Below are 19,092 nucleotides of genomic sequence, written 5' to 3' on the forward strand. Positions count from 1 at the left end.
TAACGATAATAATTTAACATGTATCAATTTTTTGGACAAAGCTCCAACAAATTTGGAGATTTAAAAATTATTTTTTTAAAAAAGGAAAAAACAAAATGATAAAAACAAGACACAAAAAAATTAACTACAATTAACTACTCAAACTTGGGTGAAGGTTGTTTTAGGTTAGTTAATTTCTTTGTTTCTTTTTTTTGTTAAATCATTTTCGTTTTTATTTTTTAAAATAAAACGTGTATTAAAATTCAGATAATATTATTGAGAACAATAGATAAAATAGAAAATAAAAATATATTCTAAAAATAATAAAATATATATCTTCTATTATATTACAAAAAGAAAGCAGCATACAAAAATATTGAACTAAGTGATATGCTAATAAATTTTTTTATTAACAATGCAACTATACTAAACATTAGATAATGTAATTTATCTATATAGAGTAGGAGAAGCAAATTAATATAATGATACAAGTGTAACAACAAAAACTTATCAAGTGTCAAATTTTAGGACAAAGCTCCAAGAAATTTGAAGATTCAAATTTTTTTTAAATGAAGAAAGAAAATGATTAAAAAAAAACAAAGACACAAAGAAATTAACTACCTAAATTTAAATACTCAAATATGGGTGAGGGCTGGTATAGATTAGTTAATTTCTTTAGTTCTTTTATTTTTTAAAATCATTTTCGTTTTCTAAATAAAAAGTGTTTTTAATTATTAAAATATAGACATTATTATTGAGAACAATAGAGTAAAATATGAAATAAAAACAATATTTGAAGAGTAATAAATATATATATCTTCTATTGCATTACAAAAAGAAAGCATCAGACAAAACTATTAAACAAAGTAATATGCTAAAAAAATATTTCATTAGAAATACAATTATACTAAATATTAGATAATTTAATAAAGAAAAATACATAACAAAAAGTTATTCGATGTCTATATAAGTCCCTTTAATTTAATAGAGATTGTATTCATTAAAATTCAGATAATTATTGCGAATAAGAATAAAATTTAAAATAAAAAATATTTCAAGAGTAATAAAATATATACCTTCTATTATATTACAAAAAGAAAGTAGCAAACAAAAATATTAAACAAAGTAATATGCTAATAAAAATTTCTATTAATAATGCAATAATACTGATATTGGATAATGTAATAAAAAAATGCAGAAAAAGTTATTCAATGCCTATATAAGTCCATTTAATTTAATACATATTTTATTCATTAAAATTTAAATAATATTATTGAGAACAACTGAATAAAATTTAAGATAAAAATATTTCAAGATTATTAAAATATATATCTTCTCTTATATTACAAAAAGAAAGCGAGCAAAAAAAAATATTAAACATAGTAATGTGCTAATAAAATATCTATTAACAATGTAATAATACTAAATATTGGATAATATAATAAAAAAATATAGAATAAAAAAGTCATTCAATGACTATATAAGTCTCTTTAGTTTAATAGAGATTTTATTATTAGGTATATCGTATTGACAAATATGATGAAAATTAATATTTATTAAAATAATACGATCTAATGCGTTCAAACAAACCCGATCATAATTTAATTTAATTAATATTTTTTAATATTGATTGTGTATGACTACTAGTTATTACAGAGAAGGTATATTTGATTGAGAATTGGCGTGGCTCTCGAGTCTCGACTATGTACATGTTCTATTTTGAATAATTAACTAGATTAACAACCCATTAAAATAATAAACTAGAAATAAACCTACTCTTTATATTTTACTAATATTAGCCGGTAGGTTATAACTTATCTACTTTATTAGCCAACTCTATCTAATTTCTCCATATGAACGCCTTGTTCTCTTTATCTTTCTTTCCCAATTGTTTTTTATTTTAACTCAACCTTAGTTCAATTCCAATCATTTCAAAACTTCAGAATCAAGCTTGTAAGTACAGTTTCAACGTTTTTTTTACCACACCCAATTGAGTCTAACCAATCATTTAGATCTGGATTGTTTCAACCCAAACCTCTTCGACGGTCAAATTTTTCTTCAACAAATCATTGATTCCATGTTTGAGTCGCAGTTTTAAGCTCAAAAACTAACACAACAATTAAATTTTGAACAATAATTTGCCCAAAAAGTTTCGTGTATTAGATTTGAGTTTTCTATTTTGAACTCAAAAACTTCTTCAATGGAGATCAATTATTCTCTTCAGAGTCGAGACAAAGTATTGGGCTCTTCATATTTAGAGATTTGACTTCAAAATTCTTCTTGTTTTAATTCTCTTCACTTTTCTGCTGTTTTGTCTTTATTTCTGGTTTTGTGATTGAAAGAAAAGTGTAGCACCACCGTATACTCAGCATATAATTAATGTATAATATATAAATATTAATTATATGAAGATTATACACTGATTACAAAGTAATTATACACAGATTTCCAATGATTATATATCAAGAATACACTACATAATCAGTGTATAATGTGTAATAAGCTATGAAAATAAGCAACCCATTAATTGTATAGTGTATATACATAAAAAAGGATGATAGACAATAGATTTACATTGAGATTGTTCTGACTTGTGTTGATAATTTCTTTTGTATAGAAAAACTCCATTGTTAGGTTTCGCTAAATTGTGAAGAAAGGAGGAGAGAGAAATTGAAGAACGGTATCTATACAGGGTTTTTAATAGCGTGGCTACGCTATTTTAGAGCTATTATAAATTATAGTTTTTAGGGCTAAGGAGAGTTGTAAAAATAGTGGGCTGGCTATTTACGTTTTTTTCTCTTCTATTTTTACTCGTCTCCGGCCCAAATCTAATTTAAAGCCCAACTACACATGATTGGGCATCCAGCCCATCCATAGTCACAATATCCAATCATATAAATGAATCTCTTTTGCATAGACAACTCGTCTAGGGTTTAGGTTTCTGTATCACAGGCATTTCCGCAGCCCCAATCCCCTTGATTCGAAAATGGTGAAGGGACGCCAAGGAGAACGTATCAGGCTATACGTCAGGGGAACCGTTCTTGGATACAAAAGGTAAACTTCTCTCTGATTTTTAGATATAGTGATTTATCAAAATTTTACTGTTAAATTTTGTTGTTGTTGGTGTAGGTCGAAATCGAACCAGTATCCAAGCACTTCACTGATTCAGATTGAGGGAGTGAACACTAAGGAAGAGGTGGACTGGTACCTCGGGAAGCGAATGGCCTACATTTACAAGGCAAAGACAAAGAAGAATAACTCACACTATCGCTGCATTTGGGGTAAAGTTTGTAGGCCCCATGGAAACAGTGGCGTTGTTAGAGCTAAGTTCAAGTCCAATTTGCCTCCTAAGTCCATGGTACATTTTGATTATAGTATATGTTATTCCTTAATGTTATTGAGCTGTTTATGGTATTAGGAGAGGAAACTAATTGTTTTTTCCAACTCTTGTTTAATTTTGGTTGCCTAATTCTTGCAGGGAGCTAAGGTTAGGGTTTTCATGTACCCAAGCAACATTTAAGGTAACTTCTTTAGCTGTTTGCGTCATATGTATTTATCCTTGTGTTTAAAATTTTTGTTAAATCATGGATCCATTGAGTTTTGTGCTTCTATGTTCTATATGTTGACACAAGTTGGGCTTGATATAGTACATTATTGTTTTACAGACAAAGAATAGTGTAGGAAATTCCCAGCGTCAATGATTATCTTTGTATCTGCAAATTCCTAGATATGTTTTGGATACAACCTTTTTGTCTTTTGGTTTTCTAGCACAAATGTCTCAATGTCCAAGATACAATAGGATTTGAAGAATCTCTAATAGAACAGTTAGTGAACTATGCTTCAATCCTAGTAGAACAGTTAGTGAACTATGCTTCGATCCTAAACTTTGTAGTCTTACTACTAATTTGTGATAATTGCATGTATTTTATGTTTATCTGGTAGCATAAGTTCATTCCTTGTGAAGCTATTAGTTGGTATTTAACAAATTGTTTAGTTGATTGCATACCTTGGCTGTGACAAATTAAGCTCCTAGATACAGGGAATGATACATATCATTGCTGTTCTGAAGTAGTTCTAGGATTCATTATGGGCATATTCTGTCCAGAATAGTTCCAGATTGTTTTGTGGGAAAAGAGGCTTTAAGTGGAAGACCATTTTCAATACCATTCATGACCATGTACACAAATTTGTTTGAACTGTTAATCCTCAATGCCAGTAGGAGGTAATTTCTTGTCGTTGAAACATGTTGTCCATAGTATTATCTGTTGCATAACGGTGTTGTCTCGAGCTAGCTTTTGCCGACCTCGACCATTCCACTGGGTGTCAGTTAACCCCCCCCCCCCCCAACCACTAGCATAGGCACTGTGTAACTCCTTACCCCTAGGTTTAGGCATATGCAAAGAAATCACCTAGTGTTTTTCCCTCCCCTGTCATTTGAACTTGAGACATGGCTCTCCTCCCAGTTCATTGATGATTTTTCTATTTTGTCGTATGGTTGTGAGTAATGTCTGTTTATTTGAAGGGGAAGTAGTTTAGCTGTTATTTTGGTGACTGAAGTCTTGATCTTGTGACTATTTGCATTTGCTTTTTCTTACATCCTACATCTTGATACTATTTGAAGTTGCTAAACCTGATCTCTTGCTTCTGCAGTGGAGCGCTTAGAAGTCATGGATGTGGATTGAAGTCATTGGTTGCTTTGGGAGGCCCCTCTGTCTCACATCAAGGTGTTCAATGATGTAGCATCTTCATCTTTAAAGTAGTTAGTTAAGCTGTAATGTGCTTTGTGGAGTTCCTTATATTTGTTTTTTTATCATTTCCGGGTAATACCAGGGACTGAACACACACATCTGATTAGATGTGGCTGATTTTGCTCATGGAACCTTTTTTTGTACGACTATTCAGCTGTCTTTGCTTTAAATATTTTTACCTTCTACCAAGTTTTAATTGATTTTCTCTTTCCAAATGAATGGATGCGCTTGCTAAAAATTTGTTCATAAGCTGAAATCATCTTTAAATTGCCAGTGTTGGTCTATTCATTAAAGAACTTTGGTTCAGTTTGTCTCTGACTTGCTTGGAATTTGCTGCAAAGTTTTTAGTCCTCGAGGGGTTTGAGGGATATCTAACATATAAATGAAATGCGGGGTAAGTGAGGGTGTCTCCTAATTTGTCCAATTGATGATTCTATGATTATCGGACTCCTTGAGAGTTTACATAAGTTGCTTTTGTGCCCCGAGGTTTATATGCTGTTGAATTGGCATCCTACAAGCAGGATTCTGGAAATTAAACATGTATGAGTGGTTATACAGAACAATTCCATTAGTCTGCATAGGCAATGATCCCAGAAGCCATTTCTTTTCTATTGGTAACTAATGCATTTCTATCACTTTGGAATTTGTGTACGGGCAAAATGGGGGCAATGTCTACCCTGATTTCCCGGTGACAAGACGGAGGAAGGGCACGGATGCACGAGATTGTAATTGAGGTTCGAGGCCCTTCGTATCGAGATCCAGGGAAAGTGGATGATGCGCTCGTCATCGGGTATGGTAAAGCGACGCGCCCCGGGCCAAGAATGGGTTCTAAGACCTCGGGCAATACCGTAAACGGGTTACATACGACGGATAGAGGGTCGTGATATTCACACTCAACCGGAGATCATGGTGCGGTTCTCGCTCGATGACGATTATAGATCAATAATTACAAGGAAATGAAGACTTTTACCTTTTTAGACTTATATTAGGGATGTAACTCTCCTACTATATAAAAGGGAAGATTTTCTTTTGTTAGACACATTGTAACATGTGAATCAAAGTAATACAAGTTTGCTTTCTGCCTTTCAGTTACTAATAAAGTTCTTGTTCACTTATCCCGTTCTTTATTCATGACTGGGCTTGAACCGAGGGTCTAATCGAGGGCGACGTCACTGTTCAATCTAATTTTAGGCTTGGCCATAACATCGTAATTGGTTTGATCGCTTGTTTCGTCTTTAATCTATTTATCTAATATTCTTAATTATTTGTGTTGAATCAAACCACGTATCCTTAAAACCACATACAAATTCGATTATTACCCAATTTTGGGGTAAACAGTTTGGCGCCCACCGTGGGGCTAAGGATAATAGTTGTAATTTGATACGAATCTCTATAACACACCCTATTTTACGCTTGTTCTTTGAAGTCTTGATTTCAGGTCAGCCCAGAAATGTCACTCTCAGTCTGCTTACTTGAACGTTGACGCTGAGTCTGGTCATCACATCGAAAATAATAATTTGGTGCCTAGTAATGAGGCACCCCCTGCCGATCCCAACGGTGTCCCAACTGTCGATCCGGTCGATGCTAACTCGTAGGTGGCCATCAACGTCAATTTACCAACTGATCCCGAAAACAGTGTTTGCGGGGACCTCGACCAACACCTCGAGAAGCGCCCGAAGACGAAGGTGATGTGGTAAGCCCACGACTAATTTTCGAAATGTTGCAAGCTCAAGAGGCGACAACAGCGCAGCTGCAGAATCAAAGCCATGCCCCCAACAAGGTTGAGCCCGGGGAAAGCACCCGAAGAAACGAACATATCACTGAGAGACCAGGTGAAGCCGAGTCCGGGGCCAACCCTGAGATAATGAAAATGCTTGAAGCATTGACGAAACGGGTGGAGTCAGGTGAGAAGAAAATCGAGGCTAATGACAAGAAGGTGGAGACATACAATTCCAGGATCGATCAGATCCGAGGAGGACCCCTGATATTGAAGGGGCCGGACTCCAAGAAGTTTACCCAGAAGCCTTTTCCTCTGAGCGCGGCACCGAAGCCAATCCCAAAGAGGTTTCATATGCCTGACATCCCCAAATATAATGGGACCATGGATCCAAACGAGCATGTGACCTCCTATACGTGCGCAATCAATGGGAGAAGTCAGAAATATGAGCATCCAAAGGAGGAAGCGAGGTCTTGGCTGCAAAAGAAGAAGGCGAGAAATCAGAATTTAGGTCCGAACACAGGGGAGAAACCATGTACTTACGAGTATAGTTCTAAGCCTTAGGAAAGCCATTGCATTGGCCACAACGTCCTCGGGTTTGACAAAAAGGAAGTTAAACGAGAATTGACGACTGGCCTTGTCGTCCAAATTCACCACCAAGCATTTGCCCCCTCGATGGTGAAGGTTCAACATCGTTCCCCTATAAAAGCTAGGGGCGAATAGATGTATTAAGTGCCGCAATGTCACTTCGTCCCCGGCCAGCTCAACAAACTTAGTGAGCATCTTTATAATTTTATAGACGTACGGCGCAAGCTAAGAAGGACAAATGCCGTGGTGGCGACAGAACTTCTCCACCAGTGGAAGGAGAGGGAACGAATAACCGACTTAGAAGGGGTAGGCGTAGAGGGCGCAATACCAAGACGGTGGACCTGTACCGTGTCCCATTCGGCCGGAATCAACTCGATATGATGTGGAATGCCGAATTTGGCCTTGAGCTCCGCTAATTCCTTTATCGTCGTCATTGGTCGAAAAGCTCCAGGCACGACCTCTAGTGATTTGGTGAAATCAGATCAGGAGTTAGGGTTGTGTGGGATTATTTCCTCCACCGACGGAAAAGTTTCATCCTCAACGGTGGCGGCCAAGGCAGCAACACGACTCCCCTCACCATGATCAGAAGATACGTTAGACATGATTCAACGTAGTGAAGGAAACTAACAAACGAGAGGGAATGAAGAACTATATAGGTCACTGAAATAGAGGAAAGAAATTCGGAGAAAGAGAGAGCAAGAGAAATGTATGGTGTTTCGAAACATTAGAGGGCTTAAACACCAAAATCGGGTTCGAGGATCTCTATTTATAAAGATCATGGCACCAAAATCGAAAACGATTCATGAAGCGGCAAGTCTAATCAAAGGTCCATGCAAAACAAAGCAACACATCAGGAATATGCGTCATAATGACGCATGACATCATGACATCATCATAGCCCGTGGCCAACATAACTCCAGCAAATCACCCGAGAAATTTGAAGCATTTGAAATGTGCAGCTCACAGAGGGCCACGTCGCCTGCTTGCCACAATAACCACGACCCATGTAGTCCGTTTGATTAGCTCTGTAAAGCCCCGTGGATTTTTATAATTAATTCGGACTAATTTCGAGATTAAGTATGTAAGTTAATTAAACTGAACTACATGATATTAATTAATAAAATTATATTATTGGATAAGTAAGAAACTAAGGGTTGTCCATGACTAAGGGGACAAGAGCATTAAATGGAATTAAAAATGAAAAAAGGAATAGAAATTAAGAAAAATTTAGTAGCTTGATGATGGAACTCATTTGAATATAAAATGAGAAGTCAAAAGAAAGAGGTCCAAGGCAAGTTAGAGCTTGCAAAGGCAGTGAACTGCCGTGGTAGCGTCAAAGTCGGCGTCCGCATTTTTCAGAAAATGGGATAGGTCGCGCGATAGTGGCGTGTCGCGCCTGTCCCCGCGTCCCAGCGACTGAAGCATTTTAATACTTTACGGGATAGGATATTCTAATTATTTGGGACTTAGTTATTGGAAGTCTAGAGAGAAGGAAGAGCCATCTACCATTAATACATCTTCAAGGTGAGAATTAAATGCCTTTCATCGATAGATTTGGTTCATTTATTACATTTCTTAACCCTCTAACATTACGGAATTCATAGATCTTTGAAGAAAATCTCAAGGACACTTCAAGAACTCAAATCTTGAAAATTCTAGGGTTTGGCAAAGAAGTAATATTTTCACTGCAAACTTAGGTATTATACTCCATGGACGTAGTAGTGTGTATTATGAAGGTAGAATTTTATTTAAACATCTCTTCATGAAATCCTAAAAGAGTTGGTTGATAGGGATGATGAATAGTGTTGGGTCTTGCTTGAACGATGTTATTTCAAGCTTCTAGTGGAACGAATAGATCCCATGATATGTTTAATAAAGGATTTGGAGTTAAAATTCAAGGATTTACCTTCAAATGATGAAACGGGGATTTTGGCTAAACTTATGAAATTAGACTTAAAGTGTTAGTCACTTAGTTGGGTTAGTTGGTATTGTTGTGACGCGTTATTGAATTATGTGAGTTCGTATATGTAGATCGTGACTTGTCGGCATTATCGGATCATTCGGGGTAAGGTTGGAAGCGATTTGAGGTACGTTGAAACTTATTACCTTCAGAGCTTTTCTCCAAACTCATATCGAAACACGATTAAATTGAGCTTCTAAATGTGAGTCCTATCTTGTGGGGACGAGCGAGTTGGGATTGTACCATTTCTTGCATCATAAAAGGTTTGAGTGCTATGAATATTATTTTCTTGAAATGTTATTTAAAATTTTAAAACTAAATAAAGGAGAAGCACTTGTAGTTTTTTTTTTAAAACACAAATACATGAGTTGTGAAATACTTTGGGTTAAACTATTTTCAAATAGTTGATTTGGCTATAAATATCATCATTGATAAATGTAAAGGTTTTGGGAGTTACTTAAGTTCACCGAGATTGACCTTGGATATTTTTCCTCATTGGGTCATGAAACTACACGTGCCGGTGTAGGCGTAGAACCTACCTTACGGTTGGGGACTACGACAGAGTACTTCCCATTAGGCGTAGAACCTACATGATCTGCTCATCGAACTCGTTCATGAAGCAGGCCTCAATAAGCGGAGGGACTAACTGTATGGGTCAAAATCTATCTCTAGAATACTTAAGTCAAAATGGCATTAGTGAAACATTCACAAGTCGCCACGTATTGAAGTGATTTAGGAAACAACAGAGGTCGTGGTCGAAGAGTCAGCAAGGGCTAAAGTCGAGGAGTCGTGTCGATGATTGAGGCCGAGGTCGAATAATCTTGACATAGTTATAACGGCTAGAGTCAACATAGGACACTAAAGAGAATATTCTAGTGGATATTCCCTACATTTGTACTATTAGGGTTTCTAGGAACATGTTCCCTATAAATAGAAAGAGACACAATGATAAGGGGACATGAGATATTCACTTGTAAAATATACTTTGACTTTATAGAGAGAATCTGGTCTCATCACAAGCACACAAAAATAACCTTTTCACTGAGATTCTGGCCTACACTTTTCTACTGGATTCGAGAATATCTCGGACTCTCAAAGGCTCATTCATCATTCTTGATTATCAGAAAGAATATTCATTGATTTCATCCTTTCTGGGGTGACTCTTTTGCATTTATTTACATAAATATCATTTATTGCTATTCATCACTATTTAATGCTACATTACTTCTATTTGGGTTCTTAAGTATTGATTATTGTGCACTGTCATAGCTTTTGAAATAGATCTACGCGCTATTTATCACACTATCGAGAATTTCATTTTTAGGATATTTTTACTAACCAAGATCTATATTTTTGGTCAAATAGTAATCTTTCTAAATTTACACCAAGAAGTTAGATATTTAAAGCATGGTACTACCTATGTATCGTACCAATTTTTATAAAATTTGTATCATACCAATTTTTCAGTTATTCTATTATGTATAACCATAATTAGACTTTTCAAAACCGTCTCAATCATGTCGGTTTCTCTTCGGTATCGGTACGTTTCGGTTAACTTTCTGTAATTGTTTTAAATGTCATGTAAAAGTCACTAGTAGAAGTAGAATGTAATAACATAAGTACTTTTATAGGACTTAGCAAACTCTCTAGACATTTTTACAGTTTAAAAGGTGATGAATTAAGAAATATGAAAGATGACTGGAGTATATATCCATCAACTATTCTACAACATTGTAAAAGAAACTAAGCAAATACAAAAAAATATTAATCACATGAGTGGAAAGATATTAACCAAGCTGGGATTCAAGAATAAAGTCTATAGAAGATTAAACATTCAAAAAGATAAATCTAAATCATACGAAATGAAATATATTCAATATATTGTAGTCTGCTACATATAATCGCTACAATACCTTGTGTCTTGCTAGTGAATATGCTGGAAATAATCTAGTTTCAATAGAAGTAGCATAATAGGTTTGGGAACTAGGATTTTTAGTTTAATTACTTGTTGGCTTGTAACTGTTTCATAATTCCAAGGCCCAAGAAAAATTTAATGCTTTACTATTTTTAAACTTAATATATTAATATTTTTTTCACATTGTAAATTTATTCGGTACGGTTTGGTATTTTTCCGATTTATTTTCATAAAATAAAAAAGCTACCCTAATTATCGGTAGGGTTATAGATTTAGATAAAAATCTATGGTTTTATTAAACGGAAAAGGGTCATATTTATCCCCGTTCTCTTCAAAAAGGGTAATATTTGTCCTTCGTTGTACTTTTTTGCTATATTTATCCTTACCGTTATACTTTAGGATCATATTTATCCCTATACTCTTCAAAAATGGTTACATTTGTCCTACGTTATACTTTTTGACGTATTTATCCTTACAGTTATACTTTAGGATCATATTTGCCCCTCATCCATAAATCCTCATGCCCCACCTTTGTTTTCCTACATGGCGCCTATATGTGGATTTCTTTTTCTTCCAATTTAAATATGGTCACCTATTTAAGATAATATAACTCGCCCACCAAATTTAAATATGGTCAACTATTTAAGATAAAGTTCTTTTTTAGCTCCATATTTTTCGGATAGCAGCGGCAATATATTGGCAAACAAGAACTTTGAACTCAAAATCACTAATCTGATACAGCTCACAATTATTGCAGTAACCAAAGTAAATTGCGAGAAGCTGCACAACAATGGAGTTAATGACAAAGGTCAGTCCTTAAAATAGAGCACTGACAGAAGCCTAAAACTCGAAGGAAACTCAAGTTTATTTAAGAAAATGTCAAGATCAGTGAAGTTTTGAATAGCGTCTATAAGCGAGACTGAACCAAGTTGCCGTCGGATGAATTAGAGGTAACACTTCACTCACTGTCCAAACTTTTCTCGCTCGGACTTGATTTGATAGGTCGCCGCTGCTATCCGGAATGGAGCTGATCCGGAGAAGAAAGATGGACGAGTGGAGGGGGGGGGGGGGTTGGGAATTAAGATTTCGGTTTATTTCTGTTAGTGGGTCTGGTTTAATTGGGTGGGCGGGTTAAATTATCTTACATAGGTGACCATATTTAAATTGGAGGAAAAAAAAATCCACATAGGCACCATGTAAGAAAACAAAGGTGGGACATAGGGATTTAATGGATGAGGAGCAAATATGATCCTAAAGTATAACTGTAAGGATAAATATGTCAAAAAAGTATAACGAAGGACAAATGTAACCCTTTTTGAAGAGTACAAGGACAAATATGATCCTAAAGTATAACGATAAGGATAAATATATCAAAAAAGTATAACGAAGGACAAATATAACCCTTTTTGAAAAGTACAAGGACAAATATGACTCTTTTCTGTTTATTAAAAGAAACCTAAACATCGATTAGCTTCGGACGATTCGGTTCCGTCAGTTTAATCAGTTTTTAAATATCCATCGACACCCCTACTACTAGGACAATTTATTTATTGGAAAGTCTAATGTAATTACTAGCACGAAAACTAAACTAGTTTTTACTACGCAACACTTCGCCTACGCGTTTCGCTCGCGTTTACCTTTCTCTTTTGTAAATATTTCTTTTGTATTCTCTGCAAATTCTGCGTCCGCCTACCGTGTTCTCAAACTCCACCCTATTTCTCTCTCCTCTTTTACCATTTTCCGGTTTTTATTAGCTTCCTACCTCTCTTCGAATGTACTTGTCAAAAAACATCTTTTTTCCCCTTTAGTTATTTATGAAATTGTGTGGGATACATTGATGTCAAAAATTCACCTCTTCTTCGTTCTTTTATAGTCTTAGGCTTTATGGTTTAATTTGGTGAATTATTTGGGATCAATTTATAATGAAAACATCCGGCAAATTCTTCACGATAGCGCTGGTCGCTGGTAGCAGCATGGTATTCATCAAATATTGGGGTTTTATTACTGAACAAGTATTTGCTAAGCAATTATGGTTTCAAATACCCAATTTTCCTCACAATGTGTCATATGACTGCTTGCTCTTTATTCAGCTACATAGCCATTGCTTGGATGAAAATTGTTCCAATGCAGACTATAAGATCTAGGGTTCAGTTTATGAAGATCTCTGCTTTGAGCCTCGTCTTCTGTGGCTCTGTGGTTAGTGGCAATATTTCACTTAGGTACTTGCCTGTTTCATTCAATCAGGCTATTGGTGCTACTACGCCTTTTTTTACTGCTGTTTTTGCCTATTTGATGACAATGAGGAGGGAATCCTGGTTGACTTATGCTACTCTCCTGTTGTCGCCGGCGTTATCATTGCCAGTGGGGTATGTATTTTTCTTATGCATATTTCGTATAACTCTTAGCTTGAATTATGTCTAATGAATTGGGTCAGCTTAATTTGTTTTTAATCAATTAGAGTTCATGGCTTTGGTCTAGTGGTAAGAGCACGTGAAGTCAGTGGTCTAAAACCTGACATTTTACCTATATTTATGGTGTAATTTTTCGGCCCTTAAGGGAATGTAGCTTCGCCCATGTTAAGTGTGGGTTAGGCAAACCGTGCGCCACTGGCCTATGGGATTTCTCGATTGTTAAAAAATAAAATTAGAGTTCAAGTTTATGATTTATTAAAGAAACTGCTATGATTTTTATCCCTAGATGGGATAGCTTAGTGAGTGAGGCATGAGAGTAACAACCTTGTATATCCTTGGAATCTGAGTTACAACAATTGTTGTGAGCAAGGATCAACTTGACAACCTGTGCTTATGGGCTAGACATTTTACCTATTGGATTAGTGGAGATGCATGCTAACTGGTCTAGATACCCAAAAAAAAAAAAAAAAGGAATAGTTAAAATTTGTATGATTTCTTTTGCAATGTAGCCCCCCTCCTTCCACCCTTTTTGTTGGGAGGATGTATTAAGAGAGAGGACCATTGTGTTTGAGCTATGTGAAGATATAAATCATGTCTACGTTATAACCATCGGATAGCCGGCTTTAAGATTAATGAACTTTTTAAAGATAAATGCTTTGAGTATTATTCCTTTCAGATTTAGTTGAATATTTGGGTAAGAACAAATTTATGTTTTAGATTAGATTTGTCAATCACAACCCAATATTTAAGCTTGTGCAAGTTGTGTTAAAGGATACAGCTGTGAAGCTAGGCTATGGAAAGGGCTCACTAATACTCAAGATGACGAAATTGTGTTGGCAATTAGTTTTGGTGGTACAATGCTGTGGGAATAAATCCATCTTGCTTCTGATTCATATTTGTATTTCTTTTTAGGGGGAGCCAAGTTTTCACTTATTTGGTTTCATCATGTGTATTGGTGCAACAGCTGCTAGGGCACTCAAATCTGTGCTTCAAGGGATTTTGCTGTCATCGGAAGGGTAATGGTTACATGCATTTATCTGTTCTATATTTCAGTCAATCTGTTGCCAAATTTTGCACATTTGGACATAGGATAGGATTCTGAAATATATTCTGTTTATCAAGGGAGAAGCTGAATTCCATGAACCTTCTACTCTACATGGCTCCTATAGCAGTTGTACTTCTATTACCCGCGACACTAATGATGGAAGAAAATGTAGTTGGTATCACTTTGGCACTTGCAAGAGATGATATTACAATCGTCTGGTTGTTGTTATTCAATTCAGCCCTTGCATATTTTGTAAACTTGACCAACTTTCTCGTCACTAAACACACTAGTGCTCTGACACTTCAGGTATTCTTTCTTGATTCTCTACTCAAGATACTCCCTACATATTTTTATAGTCTTTGATCTTGTCGGATGAGATGAGTTGTGCTTGTATTTGAATTCAGAAATCAGTGGTGTTATCACAAATCCCAATGTTCTTTTATCTATAGTCTGGATGTGTTCATGTCTTGATCAAGTCCACAAAGTATGTACAAAATATGAAGATCCTATTTTACTTATTTGAATTTCCTGGCTTTTCCTGCTCTTCATCAAATATAGCTGTCTTAGTTTGTCATTTGCTTTTCGAGGTAGGAGTTTCATTCTTTTCCATTTACTTTTGAGAAAAAAGGTTCTGGAAGATGATTTGTCTACATTTGAAAGCTTTTACCCCCCCCCCCCCCCCCCCGTTTTTTTTTTTTGAGATGATTTAGTATGCTTGGAAAGTGTATGGATCTGGCCGTCTTTGGTCTACGGGTAAGAACGAATCGCATGATGTATAGGTTAGGCACGCGTCACGGGTCCGATCCCTGCTGTAGAAAAGCCTGGTATTCAAGTGGAGAAGGATAGAGAGCAGGCCTATCATCAACTGAGTTTCGAACCTTGTGCCATTGGACCTCGAGATTTCTCAGTTATAAAAAAAAGTGTATGGATCTCCTACTATACAGTTGCTGGTGCCTGGTAGTATCAACTTTTACAGCTAATGATGTTTTTCAGATATTTCGTGTTGATTCTCATCCATCTGTAATCTACACATTATGGATTGATTCTCTATGTTCTGACTTTTGTTGACTGATCTGGACCTTAGTGTGAGTAGTTCATTTTAACTCTATGGATATGTGCAACTGTACGGAGTTTTCATGTTCCCTGATTCTCATGGAGACCAATGAATTGTATGAGGCTGTTTAATTGTACTTTGGAGAGTTACACAAATAGCTAAGTAACAATTGAACGTTGTAAGAAGTACAAGGTTTCACTTGAAGCTTTGGGAGGATTAGATACGTAGATGTGCTCAAAGCCATACATAGGAGATTTCTTTTAATTTGAACAGCTATTTGGTGAACAGACGAACCAAATAAGACGTGCCCCTCTGGTTAGCACATAGATCCCATACGAAAGAGCATGATCCCCTTTGATTAGCACATAGGATAGGTTAAGCAAATAAAGTTTGAATTATTCATCAAATTATGGGTTGAGATATGTTGGAAAGCGAAGCCATAATGTGTGTAAGCATACAGTTTGTAATTATTTATCCTGTTTAAAAATATAGATATCTTATCGCTTGTTATGAAGAAGTGGCACCAAGGCTAAACTATAATAGAGTATTATAGTTTTCGTTCCGAATCTGGATGTCCATGTTGGACTTTGATCGAAGCCGAAAATGGTTATTGGTTAATAGTAATTGGGGGAACATAAGTTATATTGTCGTGTTGCTTGTATTGGCTTTTGTGGTTATGTAGTATGTTGTCTTGGGAAGTAGACATTACTATTACTATGGTATAGATGGAAGAGTTGAAAGTTGATTTGCAGAGGGTTTGACATTATTGTACAATCACTTACACTTTTGGAGATGGAGAGGTTTTTCATTTATGGTGAGGAGATAGGTTATAGTAACTCGAGTTGTAGTCTACTTATAGTATGTTCCCTCTATTTTTATGTGTTCCTTTTGTTCTTTCATTAGCCTTTTGATGCATATTGCTTTACATTTTTTTTTGGGGTGGTTTGAGTGAGGAGAGATGTATCTCTTCTGTTGTTGCTGTTTTCTTTAACAAGCTCTCTTGCCTTTACAGGTCCTGGGAAATGCAAAAGGAGCTGTAGCTGTTGTTGTCTCCATCTTAATATTTAGAAATCCGGTATCAGTAACGGGGATGCTTGGCTATACATTCACAGTTTTTGGGGTCATACTGTATAGTGAAGTAAAGAAACACAGTAAATGAACTATGGACATGGAAATTCCACTGTGACTTGTGATTAGAATTGATTGTTGTTCAAGGGGAGATTCAGCCTTCAAGAGGCAAGTCAGATCATGCTCTTGTTGATGGGATCTTGGATTTTTCCAGGAAACGGGCTTCCATCTGTATCAGCCAAGAGCCACAATATATCATATCATATAATAGAAAATCGTAACAAGTAACATGATTTGTCTATCCATTCTACCCTGCATGAGGTTATAGGGAGAAAGATCTTTATTTTTGCCGGAAATATTGTACAATTAAGACCGCAATATGTTATACTACAGTATTCTTATTGAATTTTAAGATAAAAGGAACTGAAAGTTACAGATCTGCAAATGACTTGTAAAATCCAGATTTGATTTAGCTGCATTGAAATGTTCATACTTTTGTGAAGTCTTTAAAGTTTCTTATGTCCCTATGTTTTAGCATGGACTCTATGCTTCTTGTCGCCGATCTGAAATGTGTCACGCAGAAGATTAGCTGGTACTGAAGTCCACCAAAAGCAACAATTGCTTGAACTCAAAATGCTCAGACATTTCAGTGTGTTGCTAAATGAACTATGCTAACTACGAACCTACACATGGAAGTCTTAGTTTGTTAAGTACTACTACATGTTCTACTCAATCTTGTCAAATATGCATGTGGCGTTCCTTTAGTCATTGAGCATCTGAACTCTAGCTTACTACAAAACAACTGGAAACCAAACGTGAGTTAAGATAAGCCTTTGCTGGTGTGGATTTCTGTAGTAGAATCATGTACCTTCGAAATGAATATGTCTGGAAACTAAATTAACTAAAGCATGCGTTTTATTTAAAAAAAAAAAAAAAAGGATCGAGGAAATGTGAACATAGAAGGACCTTTCGGGACCAGAAATACAGTTAATAACAAAAGAATGCTTTTGATGTAAAATACTTGTGTCTTACAGAAAGAAGAGATAATCAGAACTTTCAAAATAAGTTGTCCAAAGGATCAAAGAGTAGAAATTGATGTAATGTTTAAATGAAACCTTGTCCATTGAAATATGAAAGAGAAGACAAACCTTGTCCACTGAATGTAACGACCAGACCGGTCGTTTTGAGCTCTAGCGTGTCGTTAGGCGGTTTGAGGCATTGAGCAGCTTCACTTCATGTATTATGACTAGTGCGTGTGGTCGAAATTGAATATCGGGAAGTTTGGAGTTGATCTGGAAGGAAAATTCTCAATTCGGAAGCTTTAAGTTGGAAGAGTTGACCAATGTTTGACATTTGAGTAAAGGACCTTAGAATCGGGATTTGAAGGTTCCAATTGGTTCGTATGATGATTTTGGACTTGGGAGTATGTTCGGGTTAAGTATCGGATGATCCGGGAGCATTTCGGCGCTCATTGTGGAAAGTTGGCATCTTGAAGAATTTTGAATTTTCTAAGTTTGATTTAAAGTGGACTTGAAGTGGGCTTGGTGTTATTGATGTCCGTTTGAGATTTCGAGCCTTGGACTGTGTTTGTATCGTGATTTGTGACTTGTACATAAAGTTTGACGTCGTTCCGGAATGTTTAAGTATGACTCGACGCATTCAGCGAAGTTTGAATGTCTGAAAGATAAAAGAAGGATTTTGATCGTCGATTTGGGATTTTGATGTTATCCTTGGCGTTGCGAACCTTTGGATAAGTTTGAATAGGGTATTGGGACTTGTTGGTATGATTGGACGGGGTCCCGGGGGCCTCGGGTGTGTTTCGGGATGGTTTCAGACCATTTCTCTATGTGTTGCAGCTGCTGGTTTCTGGTGTTGTTTGGTATACATTGCGATTGCGGAAGAAGAGTCGTGATAGCGAAGAGTAAAGTGGACTGGGGGAGACCTTGTTCAACGCGAACGCGGAAGGTGTCTCGCGATCGTGAAGCTTGAGCAAAAGGTTCTTCACGTTCGCTTGGGTGAAGTCGCGAACGCGTAGGGTTGTTGAGGCTGGACTGGGAGAGTTGTTCTATGTGATCGCGTATGAGGAAGTTCTGAGGCTGGGAGTTTATACCTTCGCGTTTGCCACGGCTGGCACGCGATCGCGAAGGTTTGGATGACTGTGAATTGCGATCGCGAGGTGGAGCTAGAATTCTGGGGCAAGTTGGTTTGGCCTTCGCGATCGCGAGGTGATTTCTGCGATCGCGAATAGGAAAGGCCTTGGTAGACTTCACTTTATTTTGGGTTTTGGCTCATTTCTTCCACATTTCACATGGTTTGGTCGATTTTTGGAGCTTTTCAAGGGGAGATTTTCATCATCTATTGCAAGGTAAGTGATTTTCACTTATTGTGCGTTAAATACATGGATTTTAACATGAAAATTTATAAAAATTGTGGGATTTTGGAAGAAAACCTAAAATTTGATATTTTAAGATTTTGACCATGAAATTGGACATGGAATAAAGAATAAATTATATATTTGAGATTGTGATGTCATGAGTAATGTTTATCTTCGAAAATATTTGGAATTCAGGCACGTGGGCCCAAGGGTTGACTTTGTTGACTTTTTGA

At 36.2% G+C, this 19,092-nt stretch overlaps 1 protein-coding gene and 1 pseudogene across 1 annotated transcript; both read left to right on the top strand.

Moving 5' to 3' along the window:
- The first annotated feature begins 2,864 nt into the window (after nucleotides 1-2,864).
- On the top strand, nucleotides 2,865-4,927 carry LOC109211223 (60S ribosomal protein L35a-3-like). Its single transcript, XM_019374727.1, has 4 exons — nucleotides 2,865-3,033; nucleotides 3,109-3,337; nucleotides 3,458-3,500; nucleotides 4,630-4,927. The coding sequence occupies exons 1-3, from the start codon at nucleotides 2,966-2,968 to the stop codon at nucleotides 3,497-3,499; spliced, it is 339 nt and encodes a 112-aa protein (XP_019230272.1). The 5' UTR covers nucleotides 2,865-2,965; the 3' UTR covers nucleotide 3,500; nucleotides 4,630-4,927.
- A 7,209-nt stretch (nucleotides 4,928-12,136) lies between these two features.
- Nucleotides 12,137-16,957, top strand: LOC109211222 (annotated as a pseudogene).
- Nucleotides 16,958-19,092: the final 2,135 nt, after the last annotated feature.

The sequence above is a fragment of the Nicotiana attenuata genome, unplaced genomic scaffold (assembly GCF_001879085.1).
Source record: "Nicotiana attenuata strain UT unplaced genomic scaffold, NIATTr2, whole genome shotgun sequence".
NCBI lineage: Eukaryota > Viridiplantae > Streptophyta > Magnoliopsida > Solanales > Solanaceae > Nicotiana > Nicotiana attenuata.

Coding starts and splice junctions, on each gene's coding strand:
- LOC109211223 (XM_019374727.1), top strand. CDS start 2,966: ATGGTGAAGGGACGCCAAGGAGAACGTATCAGGCTATACGTCAGGGGA. Junction 3,034..3,108: donor ACCGTTCTTGGATACAAAAG/GTAAACTTCTCT, acceptor TTGTTGGTGTAG/GTCGAAATCGAACCAGTATC. Junction 3,338..3,457: donor ATTTGCCTCCTAAGTCCATG/GTACATTTTGAT, acceptor TAATTCTTGCAG/GGAGCTAAGGTTAGGGTTTT.